The sequence below is a fragment of the Castanea sativa genome, chromosome 12 (assembly GCF_040712315.1).
Source record: "Castanea sativa cultivar Marrone di Chiusa Pesio chromosome 12, ASM4071231v1".
Taxonomy (NCBI): domain Eukaryota; kingdom Viridiplantae; phylum Streptophyta; class Magnoliopsida; order Fagales; family Fagaceae; genus Castanea; species Castanea sativa.
In genome coordinates this window covers 6040619-6057148 of record NC_134024.1, presented here as the reverse complement: position 1 = coordinate 6057148, position 16530 = coordinate 6040619, and the positions used below count along the sequence as shown (strand labels likewise).

The window sequence follows — 16530 nt, the reverse complement described above, 5'->3', positions numbered from 1 at the left end:
ATTAATGTTATTTTTGCTGCACCTGACAGGACCGGTTCGGCTCCCACTAGGGTGATGGCAGTTTCCCATTCTCAGGCCGAGGAGACAGGCTGCAGGCCGAAGAGGTTGAAGCTCAATTTGCCCGTATTGGGATTTTCTGAGGAGGATAAAGTAGGGACTATCCAACCCCATGACGATGCTCTTATAGTTACGCTTAGGATAGGGAACTATGATGTGAGGAGGGTGATGATAGACCAGGGCAGCGGTGCAGATATCATGTACCCTGATCTATTCAAGGGGTTAAGATTGAAGCTGGAAGATCTTACTCCTTACGACTCGCCACTTATAAGCTTCGAAGGGAGGTCCGTTATGCCGAAAGGACAGATTCGTTTGCCCGTTCAATCCGGCTCAGAAACGGTTGAAGTGGACTTCATCGTGGTTGATGCGTACTCTCCATACACGGCCATCCTCGCCAGGCCTTGGCTGCACGCCCTGGGAGCTGTCTCCTCTACTTTGCATGTTAAAGTTAAATTCCCCTCGGGGGAATATGTTGAGGAAGTTCTCGGCAGCCAATCGGTGGCCAGGCAATGCATATCGGCTGCAGTACTGCATCAGACAGAAGCCGAGTCTTCGGCTTTAATCACCAAAGACTTATAGCAGTTAACAGCTCCTGGTTCATCTGGGATGGTGACAGGAGAGGAGACACATTGTGAGGAGTTAGAGAAGTTTCCAGTAGCCGATAACCCAGAGAGGTTCTTCCAAGTCGGCATACTTTTGCCACACCAAGAGAAGATCGAATTGTTAGAATTTCTGAAGGACAATATTGATGTTTTTGCGTGGGATCCTTACGAAGCTCCAGGTGTCGATCCGAGCTTCATTTGTCATCATTTAAATGTCAACCCAGCTATTGTTCCGAGAAGGCAGCCACCTCGGCGCTCTTCCAGAGAACATTTTGAGGCTGTGAAGGAAGAGGTGCTTAAACTCAAGAGGGCTGGGGCTATCAAAGAAGTTTTCTACCCCGAGTGGTTGGCCCATACAGTTGTTGTTAAAAAGAAGAATGGAACGTGGAGGGTATGTGTGGACTTTACTGATCTGAACAAGGCCTGTCCCAAAGATTCGTTCTCAATGCCGCGTATTGATCAACTGGTGGATGCCACCGTCGGACATTCTCAGATGAGTTTTTTGGACGCCTTCCAGGGTTACCACCAGATTCCCTTGGCATTGGAGGATCAAGAGAATACCGCCTTCATTACTCCGACGGGGAATTATCATTATAAGGTCATGCCATTTGGTTTGAAAAATGCTGGGGCTACCTACCAAAGGATGATGACAAGAATGTTTGAACAGCAAATAGGGAAGACTATTAAGGTGTATGTAGATGATATGGTGGTGAAGAGCAAAACGATACCTTCACACGTCAAAGATCTAGCTGACACCTTCCAAGTGCTAAGAAAATATAAGCTGCGCCTTAACGCTTCAAAATGCTCTTTTGGAGTAGGGTCTGGAAAGTTTTTGGGATACATGATTACTCACAGAGGCATAGAGGTGAACCCAGCGCAGGTCAAGGCTATTCAGGACTTGCAGCCTCCTCGCAACCCAAAAGAAATCCAGAAATTGACCGGGATGATTGCCGCATTGAATAGGTTTATCTCTCGGTCAGCTGACCGATGCCGTCCCTTCTTCCAATTGTTGAATAAGTGGAAAGGGTTTCAATGGACTGAGGACTGCGTGTTGGCTTTCCAGTAGCTTAAACAATATCTTTCTTGGCCACCCATTTTGTCTCGCCTTGAGGCGGACGAGGTCTTGTTTGCTTATCTGGCAGTGGCCGTATACGCGGTCAGCCTAGTCCTTATCAGGAATGAAAGTGGGATGCAAAGACCGGTCTACTATGTTAGTAAGTCTTTGAATGAGGCCAAGGTGCGCTACTTGCTCTTGGAGAAGGCGCTTCTGGCCATAGTTCATGCCACGCGGAAGCTCCCTCATTATTTTCAGTCTCATACTGTGGTGGTTCTGACCCAATTGCCTCTCAAGGCAGTGTTACGCAGCACCGAATATACTGGTAGGGTGGCAAAGTGGGGAACCATATTAGGAGCTTTTGACGTTAAATACAAACCTCGCACCTCGGTGAAGGGCCAGGTCCTCGCTGACTTGGTGGCAGAGTTTACTGAACCATTGCCAGAAGAAACTCTAAAAGAAGCACGCATGGATGGAAAATCAGTTGGTGTGATCACGGCCGCTAGGCCTTCGACTTGGAAAATGTATGTGGATGGGGCAGCTAATCAGAGAGGGTCTGGTGTGGGACTCGTTCTGATATCCCCAGAGGGAATTGTCTTTGAAAAATCTCTAAGGCTATCATTCTCGGCTACTAATAATGAAGCCGAATACGAAACAGTTTTGGTGGGCATGAACATGTTACATAAGATGGGTGGAAAGGAAGTCCATGCGTTCTCGAACTCTCAGTTAGTGGTCGGCCAGGTCATGGGGACCATGGAGGCCAGGGACCCAAGAATGCAAGAATATTTGGCCCAGGTCAAGCGTCAGCAAGTAGAATTTGACTCCTTTGTCTTAGCTTACATCTCTAGGAGTGGGAACACTCATGCCGATTCCTTGGCTACGTTAGCAATGTCCTCGGCTTAGAATTTGCCCAGGATTATCCTTGTGGAGGATTTGCTGGAGCTAACTTTTATCCCCGCCAAGGCGGCTCGCATCCATCTAATAAGGCTTGGACCTAGTTGGATGGACCCAGTCGTATCTTTTCTTAAGAACGACATCCTTCCTGAGGACAAGTCTGAAGCAGAGAATGTGCGTCGGAAGGCGCCACGTTTTTGGCTATGCGAGGATTAGAATCTGTACAAACGATCCTTCTCAGGACCATACTTATTATGTGTGCACCCTGAATCAACGGAAGCACTTCTCGAAGAACTGCATGAAGGGATTTGTGGAAGCCACACTGAGGGAAGGTCCTTAGCCCATAGAGCCCTGACTCAGGGTTATTGGTGGCCCAACATGCAGAGGGAGGCTCAAGACTATGCCAGAAAATGTGATCAATGCCAGAGGTTCGCCCCTAATATTCATCAGCCTAGAGGGGTTCTCAACCCTCTCTCCAGTTCTTGGCCTTTTGCGCAGTGGGGATTGGACATAGTGGGGCCATTTCCGAGAGCAGCAGGAAATAAAAGATGGCTTCTTGTGGGAACAGACTATTTCACCAAATGGGTTGAGGCTGAGCCCTTAGCAAATATCAGAGATATTGATTCCAAGTAGTTTGTCTGGAAAAATATTGTCACTAGATTCGGTATACCACACACACTTATCTCCGACAACGGCGTTCAATTTGACAGCAAGGCCTTTAGGCAATATTGTGGCGACATGGGTATCATAAACAGATACTCCACCCCAGCTTATCCTCAGGGAAATGGGCAAGCCGAGGCCATTAACAAGGTCATAGTCAGTGGGCTTAAGAAAAGGTTGGACGATGCGAAAGGCAGATGGGTAGAAGAGCTCCCTCATGTTCTATGGATGTATCGGACCACACCGCGCAGGTCCACGGGAGAAACGCCATTCTCTATGACTTATGGAGCCGAGGCGGTGATACCTCTGGAATTTGGTTTTCCCACCCTAAAGACGAGCTCTTTTAGCCCGGAGAATAACAATGGACTCCTGGAGAAAGGTCTTGATTTACTCGAGGAACGATGCGAGGCAGCTATGGTCCAAATGACTTACTATCAACAGAAGCTAAAACGGGGATATGATGCCCACGTGAAGCTAAGGCCACTTGCACCTGATGATCTTGTACTAAGGAAAGTTGTAGGCACTTCTAAGAACCCAGCTTGGGATAAGCTAGGACCCAGCTTGGGATAAGCTAGGACCCAACTGGGAAGACCCCTATCGTATTGTTTCAGTAGCAAGCATAGGGTCATATCGGCTAGCTGACCTAGATGAAAAAATTGTACCACGTCCGTGGAATGTAAATAATCTTAGAAGGTATTATTATTAATAAAATAGGTTTTTTTTCAGTTAATATTTCAAAGTTATGAGTACCTCCGACACTTGCAGCTACTGTTCTTAAGAATCAAACAGAAACTTGGTTAAGTGCAGTCCTCAGACCACAAACCTTGTGAAAATTGATGTCTTGTCATTTGTTAAACAGAACCTTAGTTATGCCGGGTCCTCAGACCTCCTACTTTGGGAAAATTAACATTTGAAGCTACTGTTCTTAAGAATCAAACAGGAACTTGGTTAAGTGCAGTCCTCGGACCACAAACCTTGTGGAAATTGATGTCTTGTCATTTGTTAAACAGAACCTTAGTTATGCCGGGTCCTCGGACCTCCTACTTTGGGGAAATTAACATTAGAAGCTACTGTTCTTAAGAATCAAACAGAAACTTGGTCAAGTGCAGTCCTCAGACCATAAACCTTGTGGAAATTGATGTCTTGTCATTTGTTAAACAGAACCTTAGTTATGCCGGGTCCTCGGACCTCCTATTTTGGAGAAATTAACATTTGAAGCTACTGTTCTTAAGAATCAAACAGAAACTTGGTTAAGTGCAATCTTCGGACCACAAACCTTGTGAAAATTGATGTCTTGTCATTTGTTAAACAGAACCTTAGTTGTGCCGGGTCCTCGGACCTCCTATTTTGGGGAAATTAACATTTGAAGCTACTGTTCTTAAGAATCAAACATAAACTTGGTTAAGTGCAGTCCTCGGACCACAAACCTTGTGAAAATTGATATCTTGTCATTTGTTAAACAGAACCTTAGTTATGCAGGGTCCTCGGACCTCCTACTTTGGGGAAATTAACATTTGAAGTTACTATTCTTAAAAGTCAAACAGAAACTTGGTTAAGTGTGGTCCTCGGACCACAAGCTTTGTCACTATTCTTAATATTTTGTCACTGTTCTGATTCTTATCATCCGTTTTATGGGAATCATTATCTCACCATTTATTAATTTGGATCTCAAGCTCTTCATTTTTAAGTGTTAAGCAAAATTTTTGTAAGGAATGGTCCTTGGACCTTGCATCCTACTGAAAGCAATATGTTAGATTACAAAGGTTTAACTGTCATATGAGTTGTCTAAACTTAGACATTATTTGATGTCTAAATTAAGTTATGCAGCATTCTTGAAGTCATAGTTATTTGCATAGTGGAATTATACTTATTTATGCTGTTTTCCCTTTAACTGTTTGATATTGAAAGCTCTCATGGCAAGCACAAAAAGAATAAAGTAAAACAAAGGCAACAATATTGAAAGCCAAATAAAAATGTTTTTCATTAATTACATACAAGGAAGGGGAGTACAAAAAAATTCCTAGACTAGGCCCTAAATTAGAGCAGGGGGGTCTTGAAGGGAGCTGCTGCCTGCCTCAGTACTCTTCAATTCTAGCTCAAAGGTGGACAAGGCTTGTTTCCCTTTGTCTATTGAAGGAATGAGGGGCTCCGCGCTCTAGATCTGCTCCTTCTCGGCACCAACGCACTCGTCCTTCTCTTTATGGGAACCTTCAGGTTCTGTAGGAGCAGGAACGAGCTCTTCCACCACAGGAGGAAGGGCATGAGAGGCAGCAACAGGAGGGTCTTCAATTTCCTGTATGTCTAGGGGAAGCCAGATGTTCTCGGGCTTCCTCAGCTCGGAAGCTTGAGGAACCTCTACTGCATTCATGGCCTCTCCCCAGACCTGCTGACAGTACTCTCGGCACAAGGCAGCAAAGGCCTCTGTCATCTCTTCTTGCGTTTTAGCCACCCCCTCCTGATAACTGGCCTTCTTCACGGCCTCCAAGGTGTGCTGGTGGGCGCGAGCCTCTTCCTTCGCCAGCGTAAGCTCCTTTTCCAAGTCGGAGCGTGCCTGATAGACTTAAGCAAGCTCGTCATCCTTTTGACGGAGAAGCTTACGCTGCCCCTCCACTTGGGTTGCCATTGTCTTCAAGCTGGCCTTGTCGCCGTCGCTCTCTCTTTTCAGGTCGGCCAGCTGTGAAGTGAGCTTCCCTTTCTCTGCCAGGGCCTGGCCCAGAGACCTTTCTGCCTCTTGTCTTAACTCCTGCTCCATCCCAGCGCGCTTTCGAGAATCCTCCACGAACTTCTCGGCCGCAAAAACCTCTTGGATGGACTGCAAAAATGTTAGGAGGGTCAATGCAGTAAATTGTTTACAAATAAATACAGAACATAAGTGCGAGGTGGAACTTACCAGAGCTAAACCCCTTTTTAGTGAGAGGAACAGCTGCGACTGGCCCATCTTCTCCAAGGATTCCATATCCTTGGGCAACAGAAGAGGACGCTCCAACACCTCAGCTAGGTGGTGGGCGTGGCCTTGTTGGACTGCCCTAATGCTGGAGTGGTAGGGAATAGGGGCGCCATCCAGCCTCAAGTCAGGAGACCAGGTGACTGGTGCTCGTCGCACCTCGGCCACTTCCCTGACCTCCCCACTCTCAACTGAGCGGGCACGCCCTTTGCCTTTGTCCGGCTTCGGTTGTTGGGCCAGCGGTGGTTGCTGTTTTAGTTTCTTTGCTTTCTCCCCACCAGCCCCCTCGGTGTCCACCTTTCTCTTCTTTTTAGAATCATCTGTGGGAGGCTTTGTCTCCGCTGGAGGAGGGGGTGGTGGCAAAGCAGGGTGAGCTTGGGCCCCTTTTGCTCCTTTCTTTGCCACTCGGGCACCTCTGTCGGCCATGAGATCCTTAAGCTTGTCCATTTCTTCTTCGATTGAACTATCGTCTGGACGCGCTATCACTAGACCCGCGATCCCAGAGGCCTCGGCTTCTTCTTCCTCCTCGTCGGAGAGGATAACAAATGGATTTCCGCGAGGTCGTGGAGAGTCCTCGAGCTGGAAGTGTTCTATCTCCTCGTCCAAAGTGTTTGAAGAAGACACTTGCTCCTCTGGGACAACAGTTGCCTGGGAGTGTGTAGCTAGAGGGACCGCAGCAATCGGTTGTAGGTACAATATGGTGTTAGGGGCGTCAGGGAGGTCGTTGTCGGCCAGGAAGTGTGGTCTGGCTACGTGAATCTTCCTACGCCGCCGGTCACCGGCAATAATGGTGTTATCTATTGCCTGGAAGTCCAAGGATATGGGATCGTACCCCAGAATCAGATGAGCAGCCCTGAGTTGTAGGTCCGCGCTGACAAACACCTCGGAGCGCAATACTCGGTTCAGATATGCAACGTTGCAGTGGTTTAAGCGCGGGCGTACGTGTTGCTTATCTGCAAAGAAAGACATCAAAGCAAACAAACATGGTTAGATTCACACAACATATAATAAACTTAAATAAACATGAATATATGTGAATACGCATTTTTGTGAGTGTTAGTGGAAGTTGTGCGGTGGGGAGGTTAATCCTAAGGTGTCGCACCTGGATCTCCCCACTCAACTGGGCAGTGGAGGCCATCGTGCCAGTTCCCAGAGACGATCAGGTAGTCATCCTTCATGCCTTTATTGGATTTGGGCAGACAGGAGATTAGCCTAACAACGCTGGAGCAGGATTTAATGTAGTAACCTACATTGGTGAGTTTATGGCACTCGTACAGAAAGACGACATCGTGCCAAGTGAGGTTTAGACCCATTTGCTTGTTTAGAGCATCGACGCTACCCAAAACTCTAAAAACGTTTGAGGTGCACTGATCGGGACACAACCGGTGGTTACGGAGGTACTCCCTAGTTACAGGCTTCATTGGGAGGGTTATCCCACCCTCTACAAAGGCTACCATTGGGATGATAACCTCTCCTTCCTTTCTAGAGCCGGCCACGGCTTCCGCCGGGCAATATTTTAAACCTACATCGCCGAGAATGTGATACTTGGCTCTGAAGCCTTCCATTCCAGCGGCGGTATCAACTAGACACTTAAATTTTCCCATCAGGGAGGGACGAAAGACTAAATTCTAAAAGGAAAAATGTCTACAAGGATAGCTGAGGACAGGATCCGAGGAGAAAAGGTTAAGAAAAGAAGAATAAAAAACTTACGAATCTCAAGTTGTGCAAATTTCCACGGTTTTCTGCGGGTAAAGTATGATTACTGATGTTTTGATGGGATTAGTCCCTGATGAATTAAATGAAGGCGCAGGTTCCCGAAGCGTCACGGTGTGCGGAAAGCGGCCTCAAAATTATATTTGTCCCGCCCAATTTTTCATGGAATAACAAGGACCGTTGGATGCTCATCTCACCGTTGAACGTGGGGGACAAGATATAACTTACAGTAATAAATACGCGCGTTTTTGAAAATAAAACCGCCAAGTGTCACCCTCCGGAACGCGAAACGGTTTTCACACGTATGGTTATTTACAGAAAGTGTGGAGGAAGTGTTCGTTGAATCAAAACCCTATTTTTCTCCTCGGATGATGAAAAATAGAGTTTTGAGGGGCTATTGTGGGGAGTAAAAGGACCCAAATGGGCATATGAGCCTTTGAGCTGTAACATGGAGGGCTGACCTGCTCCAGGATTAAACTCTATGAGTTGGCCATACGCCGAGGATCCGAGGATACAACCGAGGGAGAGCTTCTCCTCGGACAGATTCAAGAGAACTCAAAACTTCATTATGAAGGTCAAGGCACAACCCTGGAAAGACTGGTGGTTAAAGGGGGACATCCTGAATCTTCTAGATGCACCAGTATTAAAGAAAATATCAAGAGCAAAGGCTGTCACTTCCGCATTAAAGGCTCTGCACCTACCTCCCTGGCCGCATTAATGGGGAGGTGACCCCTGAACAGTGAGGGGGAAACTTCTAGCCACTATTCAAAAAGTATCAGGGAAGGAAGTATAAAAGGGGGGGGGGTGAGACAAAGAAAAAGGAGGAAGAAATTGTAATCTTGAAAGAAGAAAGAGAAATAATAAAGAAGTAGTCCTCGACTCAAGTCCGAGGAGATTCATTTGCAACTATCATTTGTTTTTCACCTGTATTTACTTACAAAAGCCTGTTGTTAAGCTCCCAGTACTTCTAACCTAGGTTCTAAGCCCATACTCTACAAATTTTATTGTTTAAGGCTCATTGGGCCTGAGCCCGTGATTGTCTTTGGGTCCAAGTACAATTGTGTACTTACACTTATCTAATAAACATGATTTTTTGATAAATACTAACTTTAACGTTTAGTTAATTATTTATGGTAAATTGGTGAAGTAACAGCATGAGTAAGTATTTAATATATTATGGTGTAATAACACATAGAACTACCCAAAAGATAAAGGAGAGAAATTTTTTTTTTTTCCTATTGTATATATGTATTTATAGTTTATATTCAATACAATAGTTTGGCCCCAGGCAAAAAAATTTGGTGCCGTCACTGCATAATGTACTAAAACTTGTGTGGAAAAGGATTCTTTCCATTTGCTTCGAAATCAAGAGAGTTCATTTCAAGGTAAAAATTTGATGGTTAAGAAATCAAAAGGTAAATATACACATCATTCAAAATGAGTTATTGTTCCATTATTTGGTGGCATAGAGTTTTCAATCATGACACTATTTATATCCTTAGATTCATGGGAACTTAATCTAATAGCCTCCGTCTTCATGGTACTTGTTGCACATTGGTTATGCTCCAAACTTTGATTCTTAGCAGGGAAATGGAGTTCACTTACTTGATCGTTGAATGTGAAGACTGAGCCTTGATGAGGTTGCTATGTCAAGAAGAATTGTGTCACTCTGAACTTGGCCTATTAGACGATGAGGCACTTAAATTTACACACTAACACAAATCAAGTAGTGCCTTGAAGTATGGCTTAAAGAATGTACTCATTTTTTTTCCATTATTTTATAAATTCTAATATTACAAACTATTCGAGACATCCACTTTATCTATAAAAAAAAAATCCAAAATTTCTTAATCTAACTCATTTTTTTTAGCTCAAACTTTTCAATTTGTTTTTGAATAATGTTGTGAACACATAAAATTACACAATTTTGTGTCATAACTCGCTGTATGATGGGTTGTAAGTGGTAAAAGTGTGTCTCACATAGACCCACTGTCACATTTTTACTACTCACAACTCATGTGGTGAATTGTGACACAAAATTTTGTCACTTTATATGTCTCTAAAGTTACTTTTTACTTTTATTAATCCTTAGCCAAAAGAAAAATCTTAATCAGATTTATATTCCCTTGATAATCTCAATCTCTTAAGATAGTGGGGAATTGGGATAGATAAGATGGAGATGATGGAATGATAAACTTTAAAAACTATTTTTCTTTTGGCAAAATACTTTTTTAATGAAGAAAATATTAAAAGTGAGATATTTATTTATTTATTTAATATCTCCCCTTTCTTTATGATAGCTAGAAAGTGAAAAAAAACAACCAAAAACAAAACGGCGTCGTTTGCTTCCTCCATTTTCACTCATTGTGTTTGATTTGTGGGGAATTCCAACGGTCCACTCCACGAATTCCAAAACCTAAATATTTTCGAAATCCGAGTCGCTCTGCTCACAGTGTAGTAGTCGATGGCATCGCTAAAATCACAGACAGGGAATCATTTTCTCGGTTACCAAACAGAAAATCAGAAAATGGCAAAAAATGGGACACAGGTGATTGAGATATCTCCTTCCCCGTCTGAGAGATATTCAGAAGAGGAAGAAGATAATGGGACTCCGTTGAGACCCGTGTTTTGCGTCAAAAGAAACACTGACATCAAACGCATTGAAGAGATCGAGGAATGTTTCATATTGGACTTCGATCCCTTTGACTCCATTGATATCTCAAAGCTCTCTGTTAGCAATAGTCCTATTGATAATGAAGTCTCTGTTGTTGCTGAGAAAGGCCAGGTTTGGATTCTTTAATCACCACCCATTTCAATGATTTTCTCTTTTCTGTGATGGGTTTTCTTTTTTATGTAATGGGTCTTTTTGGTTTTGGTTGTTAAGGAAATGTAGAACACGAAAAGGCCCATTTTTATGTTGTTATTGATGAAATTGAATGATGGGTTTTTTTCTTTTTCTTTACTTTGGTGTTATCATGGAATGGCGGCATTGGAGATTGATTGTAAGTTGGCTATGCTTACAGACATTGTAAGCGTGTCATTTGTGTTATTGTGACAGAAAGTTTGGCTTTCATTTTCTGTGTTCATTTAAATTTTTAAAAAATAATTGACTTATCAAAAACCCAAAAAGAAAAAACAAATTGTGTTATTAGTGTGGAAGAGTTAGGTGTGAGAGTGAGAGATGTGTGACTATTGGGTTAGTGGTTCATCTTGTTGTTTATTTTGCCCGATTCTTCGTTTACGTATATGTAACATCTAACATGTCTATAATTGTTGTTGAGCTTCGCCATCACACCAATCATGAATCATGTGATGTTTCATTGGTTTGAGGTCAAGTTTAGTTGGTAGTATGTGGGCTTAAATAAAGTTAAATTGTCAACATGGCTTGTGCAATGGAGAAGCTCAACAACTACCATAATAGTAATTGATGCATCTACATAAAGTCCTCGTTGGAGCGTTGTGGAAGATTGTTGATGGCAGTGAGACCTACCCTGAAGGTGACACAGAAGATTTTAAGTAGTGATATATCATGGCTGGAAGGATTTTGTGTGTGAGGCTAAGTAAAGATCACAATTTTAGGAGTTGAAATTCTAGGTGTCATCGTGTGACTAGGTAACAACTATGTTAAACACGAAGGAGGTGTATCTTTTGTGCAACAGTGCCTGGCACCGGTGTGAGTTAAACCCTGTTGGGATGTTTGGAGGGTGAAGGGTTTGAGGGGATTTGAAAGGGATATCTTATCTCTCCAAATCCCTCATGTTTAATTTCCCCAAATCGGATGAATTTGGAGGTGGAGGGGAGCGGTTCCACTCATATTAAAAAAAAATTAAATTGTCAATTTATATCTATTTCTTGTAATTTAGTGGCATTGCCTGGTCTCCTTTACGAGGAGAACCATGGTTCGAATCCCCCTCCTACACTTATAACAATTGAATTAGCTAAAAGTGTCATAATTGTCAATTTATATGACCATATCTCTCACATTTCTTCCACGTACTTAATTATTGGAATATCTGAACAAAGTACTTAATTTTTAAAATATCCAAACAAAGGGGAGGGATATCTATATTTTAAAAAAAACCCAAACAAGGGGAAGGGGTAACCATTCCCCTTTCCTCTCCTCTCCTTCCCCTGTTACCCTTTACTCCCTTCTCCTTCCAAACATACTGTAAGATAGGGTCTTTTTTTTGTGCCATCCATGTGGCTCAAAGTTGTGTGCAAGTGAGTCTAAGTGCGTGTGCAAGTGAGTAGGCAAGAGTGCCCTTGATTGGTATGCTTGTAAAGTAATATTACTAAAGGATGGTGTCTGTTGTTCTAAGCCCACCAGCCGTGTGTGTTTTACTCAAAATCTTTCTGTGAATGTGCTGTCCTAAAATGTTTTCATTTTGATTGATGGTGAATAGGTGGCTTGCAGAGATTATCCACATTCAAGGCATCTCTGTATGAAATTCCCTTTTGAGACAACACCTCATGAGCAATACTGCAAGCTGGTAATGGGATTTAACATTTAAGCAATATGGGACGTATACTTTATCTCCATTCTATAACAAATTTCATTCTATGCAATTATTGCAGTGTTACTGTTATGTTTGCGATTCATCTGCCCCGTGCAAGTATTGGATGCAGCATGAACAAGCACACTGCCATGCTTCAGAGAAGGTTGGAGATTGGAAGTCCCGGAGAAATTTAAGGAAAAAACTACCAGTTGTTTGGGATTGAAGAAGTTTTTCTTTCTTTGCGCTTTATTGTAGTTAATGGGTTTCTGACTTTCTGGTACAGTGGTACATGACAAAAGAAAAAGTAAATTGTTTTGCTTTAATGCTGTCAAATTGATGCTTAGAATTTGATATGTGGGTTCTTTAGATATGTTTCTACTTTGTAGGAAACCTGTTTCATTTAAAGAGGCATATGTGCTATTATCCCTTCATTTTGGGTTGTTTTATTTATGAATGTATATACATGCTATGATATATGTAAAGGATGGTGAGAGAATGAGAGATGGGTGTAAAATGTTTGAAATTCTATTAGTAAATTAAGGAACTGGAGTCTGATTCCTGGTCTTTTGCAGAAGGTGAAAGCAAGGATTTGTGTCCTCCCTCCCCAAAAAATTGTCAGCATTCGAATCCCTTGCACATGTTGGTAGAGGGTTCATAAGTTTTTTGGAGATGAGTGGATGAAGTTGAGTTACTTCCAGTACTTCCAAAAAAAAAAAAAAAGGAATTGAAATCTTGTCCAGATCTATGTCTTATATTATTTTAAACAATGCAGTTCTAAATTAGAAAATTTATTTGAAGTTGTGTCCACTTCCTGTTTAGTGTTAATTCTGAATGAAATGCCTACATCAATGTAGGCCTTCAAGCATGGGCTCAAAGTAGAGGAAAATGTTTGTATTTTTAAAGAACTGACTAGATACCCTAATTTTTACCTCGAATTTATTGAACTGGATGCTATTAATGTTTCAAAAGTAAATTTGACTACCGGTGGATTAGTAAAATGTGGGATTTGAAGGAAACAATTTTTCCAGTTAATTATTATTGTTGTTTTTTTTTAAAAATGGGCCAAAAGGGAGGAGTAGATTTTTTTTCCCTATTGAGTAAGCAAAACTTTCATAGAGGACAGAAGAAAAAGATGAAGCAAGAAAACATTGGTTAATTCGTCAGTATAATATCTTTTTTGGTTAAGGACCCCAAAGATCCACTTAACTTAGCCTTTATCGAAAGTTTTAGTTGCTGTAGTAGTAGTAGTACACTCTGCGTCTTGATTTATAGGGACTCAACTTCTTGGTAACCAAACAGAAGAAAGAAAATGAGTGAAAATGAGCTTAATATATCACCCTTCTCATCCGAGAAAGAGAGAAAACTTGTTAGTCAGATGAAGTCAATTACTTCTTCAGATGAATCAAGTTACTATGAAGTCGGAGACATTTCATCTTCTTCTATTGGGTCTCCAATTAGATCCATATTTTGTCTCAAAGAAAAGGCGGACATGAAGCGCATAGAAGAAATAGAGGACTGTTTCATCTTGGAGTTCGACCCTTACGAGCCCCTCGATGTCTTCAACCTCTCCATGAACAATAATCTTATTGATGGTCATCCTGATGGTGCTAATGATCTCTTTGTTATTGCTGAAAGAGGCCAGGTATGGATTGCACTTTTTTTTTTTCAAAAACTTGATGTCTGGTTAACTTGCTTTTGTGTTATCAGTGTGTTATATTTACAATCTTAATATATTAGTATCATTGGAAGTGTTTGTGTTTGTATGTGTGTTTTACTGAGAGGTTTTGATATATAATTTGATTAATGATAAATAGGTGGCTCTTAGAGATTATCCACATTCAAGGCATGTTTGTCTCAACTTCCCCTTTCATACAACACCTCATGAGAACTTCTGCAAGATGGTGATAGTTTTATTTAACAGCTAATTTAATCAGTGTTTAAGTGCACATAGTTTTATACCTGTTATACATAAAGATATACTGATAAATTTTCGTATATTGATGGAATGCAGTGTTATTGTTACGTTTGCGATTCAGCTGCACCATGCAAGTACTGGACAGAGCTTGAGCCAGCACATTGCCATGCTTCAGAGCACGTAGAATATTGGAAGTTTCAAAGGAATTTGAGAAGAGCAACCTAACTTTAATGGCATATGACAGAGATTAAGTAAATTATTTTGCTATTAGGCTGTCAAATTCAAGCTTTAGAGTTTAATGTTTGGGTCAAATATAGCTTTCTGTTTTGTAAAAGAGTCTTTTCATTTTGAAGAGGAATATGTGTCATCATTGACATATGTAGATATCCTAGCATTTGTAAAGAATGGAGAGCCCAAATGAAATTCGTCCATTTTAGTTATAAGTGGAGTGCATTTTGTTTTTTAGTCTGATACAGAAGGTGATGTAACAGCATGAAATTAGTGCATTAAGTAATTTGAAATTTAGAAGCTAGCAGTGACATTTATCTGAAAAGAAAAAGATGGATAGCCTAGCCTTTCTAAAAGCAGTTCTTTTTGCGCACCTTTATTTTTCTTAGCCTTTGAACTTAATTTTGCTTGTAGAATTAGGTTATCTTTCTTTCTCATTAAGTAAATCAATACGTATTGGCACTTACCATTTTCAGCAACATTTTTTTCACAATTGTTGATCTTGAGTGAAAGGGATCTTTGTTAAGAAAAAAAAATTTATGAAAATTTTTCTGTAACTAACATTATTCTTTGTAAATACATTCTTTATGTAGATATATTCTCATTTGTAAACTATGAATATCATTTTATTTGTGTGGGTATGTTTCAAACATTTTGTATTTATCACAATGTGAAGAATTAATAAATAAAGTTATTAGTGCTTTGTCTAATGAGTTATTTTACATACATCACCACTTTCCTTTTGCTAAAGATTTCGGTCAAAGGAGATTGTTTGTCTTGTGTAGAGGCCATCAACAACTTAGGGAAGTCATTTAGTTGGAAAATTGTAGATATTGTGTGTGGATGATATATTATTGCATACTTTCTTTTTTTATTTTTTACAAGATAGAATTTTTCTTCTAGCATAATCTAAGTGTATATGCGTATGAAGTTCCCTTTTGAAGATTTGAATCTCGACCCTTATCCTCCACCCTCTACAAGCATTTATACTTGTGGAGTGATCACCGTACCAAAGGTGTGCAATTATTATTGCATACTTAAAGCTAAGGATTTTGCTCTGTTCTTTTGGATGGGTTCCTAAAGATGCTACCCATGTATTGAGTAGATGGGCTTTTTAAAATTCTTTTGTGGGCTGGGTTCCCTCCCCCTCTTGCGTTTTCAGCGGATTGGGAGTAGAGGACCCTAGTCTTTAATGAAATTTATTTTTATTTTTATTTTTTTTACCCTTGTTACCCACGCAATAAAAGTTTTATTTCACAAGGAAAAAATATTTTTAGGGGATAAATCAATTGGTAGATATGTATTTGAAGATGAAGGTATTGAGAAATTTGTGGATTAATGACCTAATGTTTGTGCAAAAAATTAGAGGATTCTTGAAAGAAGTACAAAATCCATTTCAAGCAAAAAAGAAAAAAAGGTTTCATTGGTCTTACTCAGAAGTCCAAATTATTACAGAGGGTAGTCAATACCAGATGCCAGACCAACCCCCTAGGGAGCCTTAAATTTAAACTTCTATGAAAACTATCCTTCGTTACATTAGTTTTGCGCATGTGATAAATCTTTTTTTTTTTGGATTTGGTGTCATATATATTTATTTATTTATTTATTTTAAAATTTGGATAAGTTTGTTTAGAAAATATGGATTAGTCGGAAAGTATTATATTTTGTAAGCATTTTAAGTGGAGTTGAAGATATATTTTACCGGATTGTCCTCAAGTTTTTTTCTCTTAAAAGTTAAGGTTTAAGGGTATTTTTGAACTATATAAAAGTCCAATCTAAAAAGAGAAATCTTCTTATAGATAGTATAGATATAGATGAAGTAGATGAAGAATTAAGATGATTAAATATCTTAAATTAAAATCTTAATAAATAAGTAAAAAAAGAACTTGTATTCTTTGTCTTAGTTATCTTCTCCTCATCAAGAACAAAATATAAAAACAAATTTACTTTTTATTTTTATTTTTACA

The 16530-nt window shown here is 40.7% G+C and overlaps 2 protein-coding genes across 2 annotated transcripts; both read left to right on the top strand.

Moving 5' to 3' along the window:
* The first annotated feature begins 10315 nt into the window (after positions 1–10315).
* On the top strand, positions 10316–12851 carry LOC142621154 (RPM1 interacting protein 13-like). Its single transcript, XM_075794463.1, has 3 exons — positions 10316–10709; positions 12328–12414; positions 12500–12851. Exons 1-3 carry the CDS (start codon positions 10389–10391, stop codon positions 12641–12643), a joined length of 552 nt encoding a protein of 183 aa, XP_075650578.1. The 5' UTR covers positions 10316–10388; the 3' UTR covers positions 12644–12851.
* An 887-nt stretch (positions 12852–13738) lies between these two features.
* LOC142618690 (RPM1 interacting protein 13-like) lies at positions 13739–14723 on the top strand. Its single transcript, XM_075791682.1, has 3 exons — positions 13739–14062; positions 14235–14321; positions 14432–14723. Exons 1-3 carry the CDS (start codon positions 13796–13798, stop codon positions 14558–14560), a joined length of 483 nt encoding a protein of 160 aa, XP_075647797.1. The 5' UTR covers positions 13739–13795; the 3' UTR covers positions 14561–14723.
* The last annotated feature ends 1807 nt before the right edge of the window (positions 14724–16530 follow it).

Excerpts from the sequence above, each read along its gene's own strand:
- LOC142621154 (XM_075794463.1), top strand. The coding sequence starts at position 10,389 with ATGGCATCGCTAAAATCACAGACAGGGAATCATTTTCTCGGTTACCAA. Across the intron at positions 10,710-12,327 it reads TTGTTGCTGAGAAAGGCCAG|GTGGCTTGCAGAGATTATCC; the intron begins GTTTGGATTCTT and ends GATGGTGAATAG. Across the intron at positions 12,415-12,499 it reads ATGAGCAATACTGCAAGCTG|TGTTACTGTTATGTTTGCGA; the intron begins GTAATGGGATTT and ends CAATTATTGCAG.
- LOC142618690 (XM_075791682.1), top strand. The coding sequence starts at position 13,796 with ATGAAGTCAATTACTTCTTCAGATGAATCAAGTTACTATGAAGTCGGA. Across the intron at positions 14,063-14,234 it reads TTATTGCTGAAAGAGGCCAG|GTGGCTCTTAGAGATTATCC; the intron begins GTATGGATTGCA and ends AATGATAAATAG. Across the intron at positions 14,322-14,431 it reads ATGAGAACTTCTGCAAGATG|TGTTATTGTTACGTTTGCGA; the intron begins GTGATAGTTTTA and ends GATGGAATGCAG.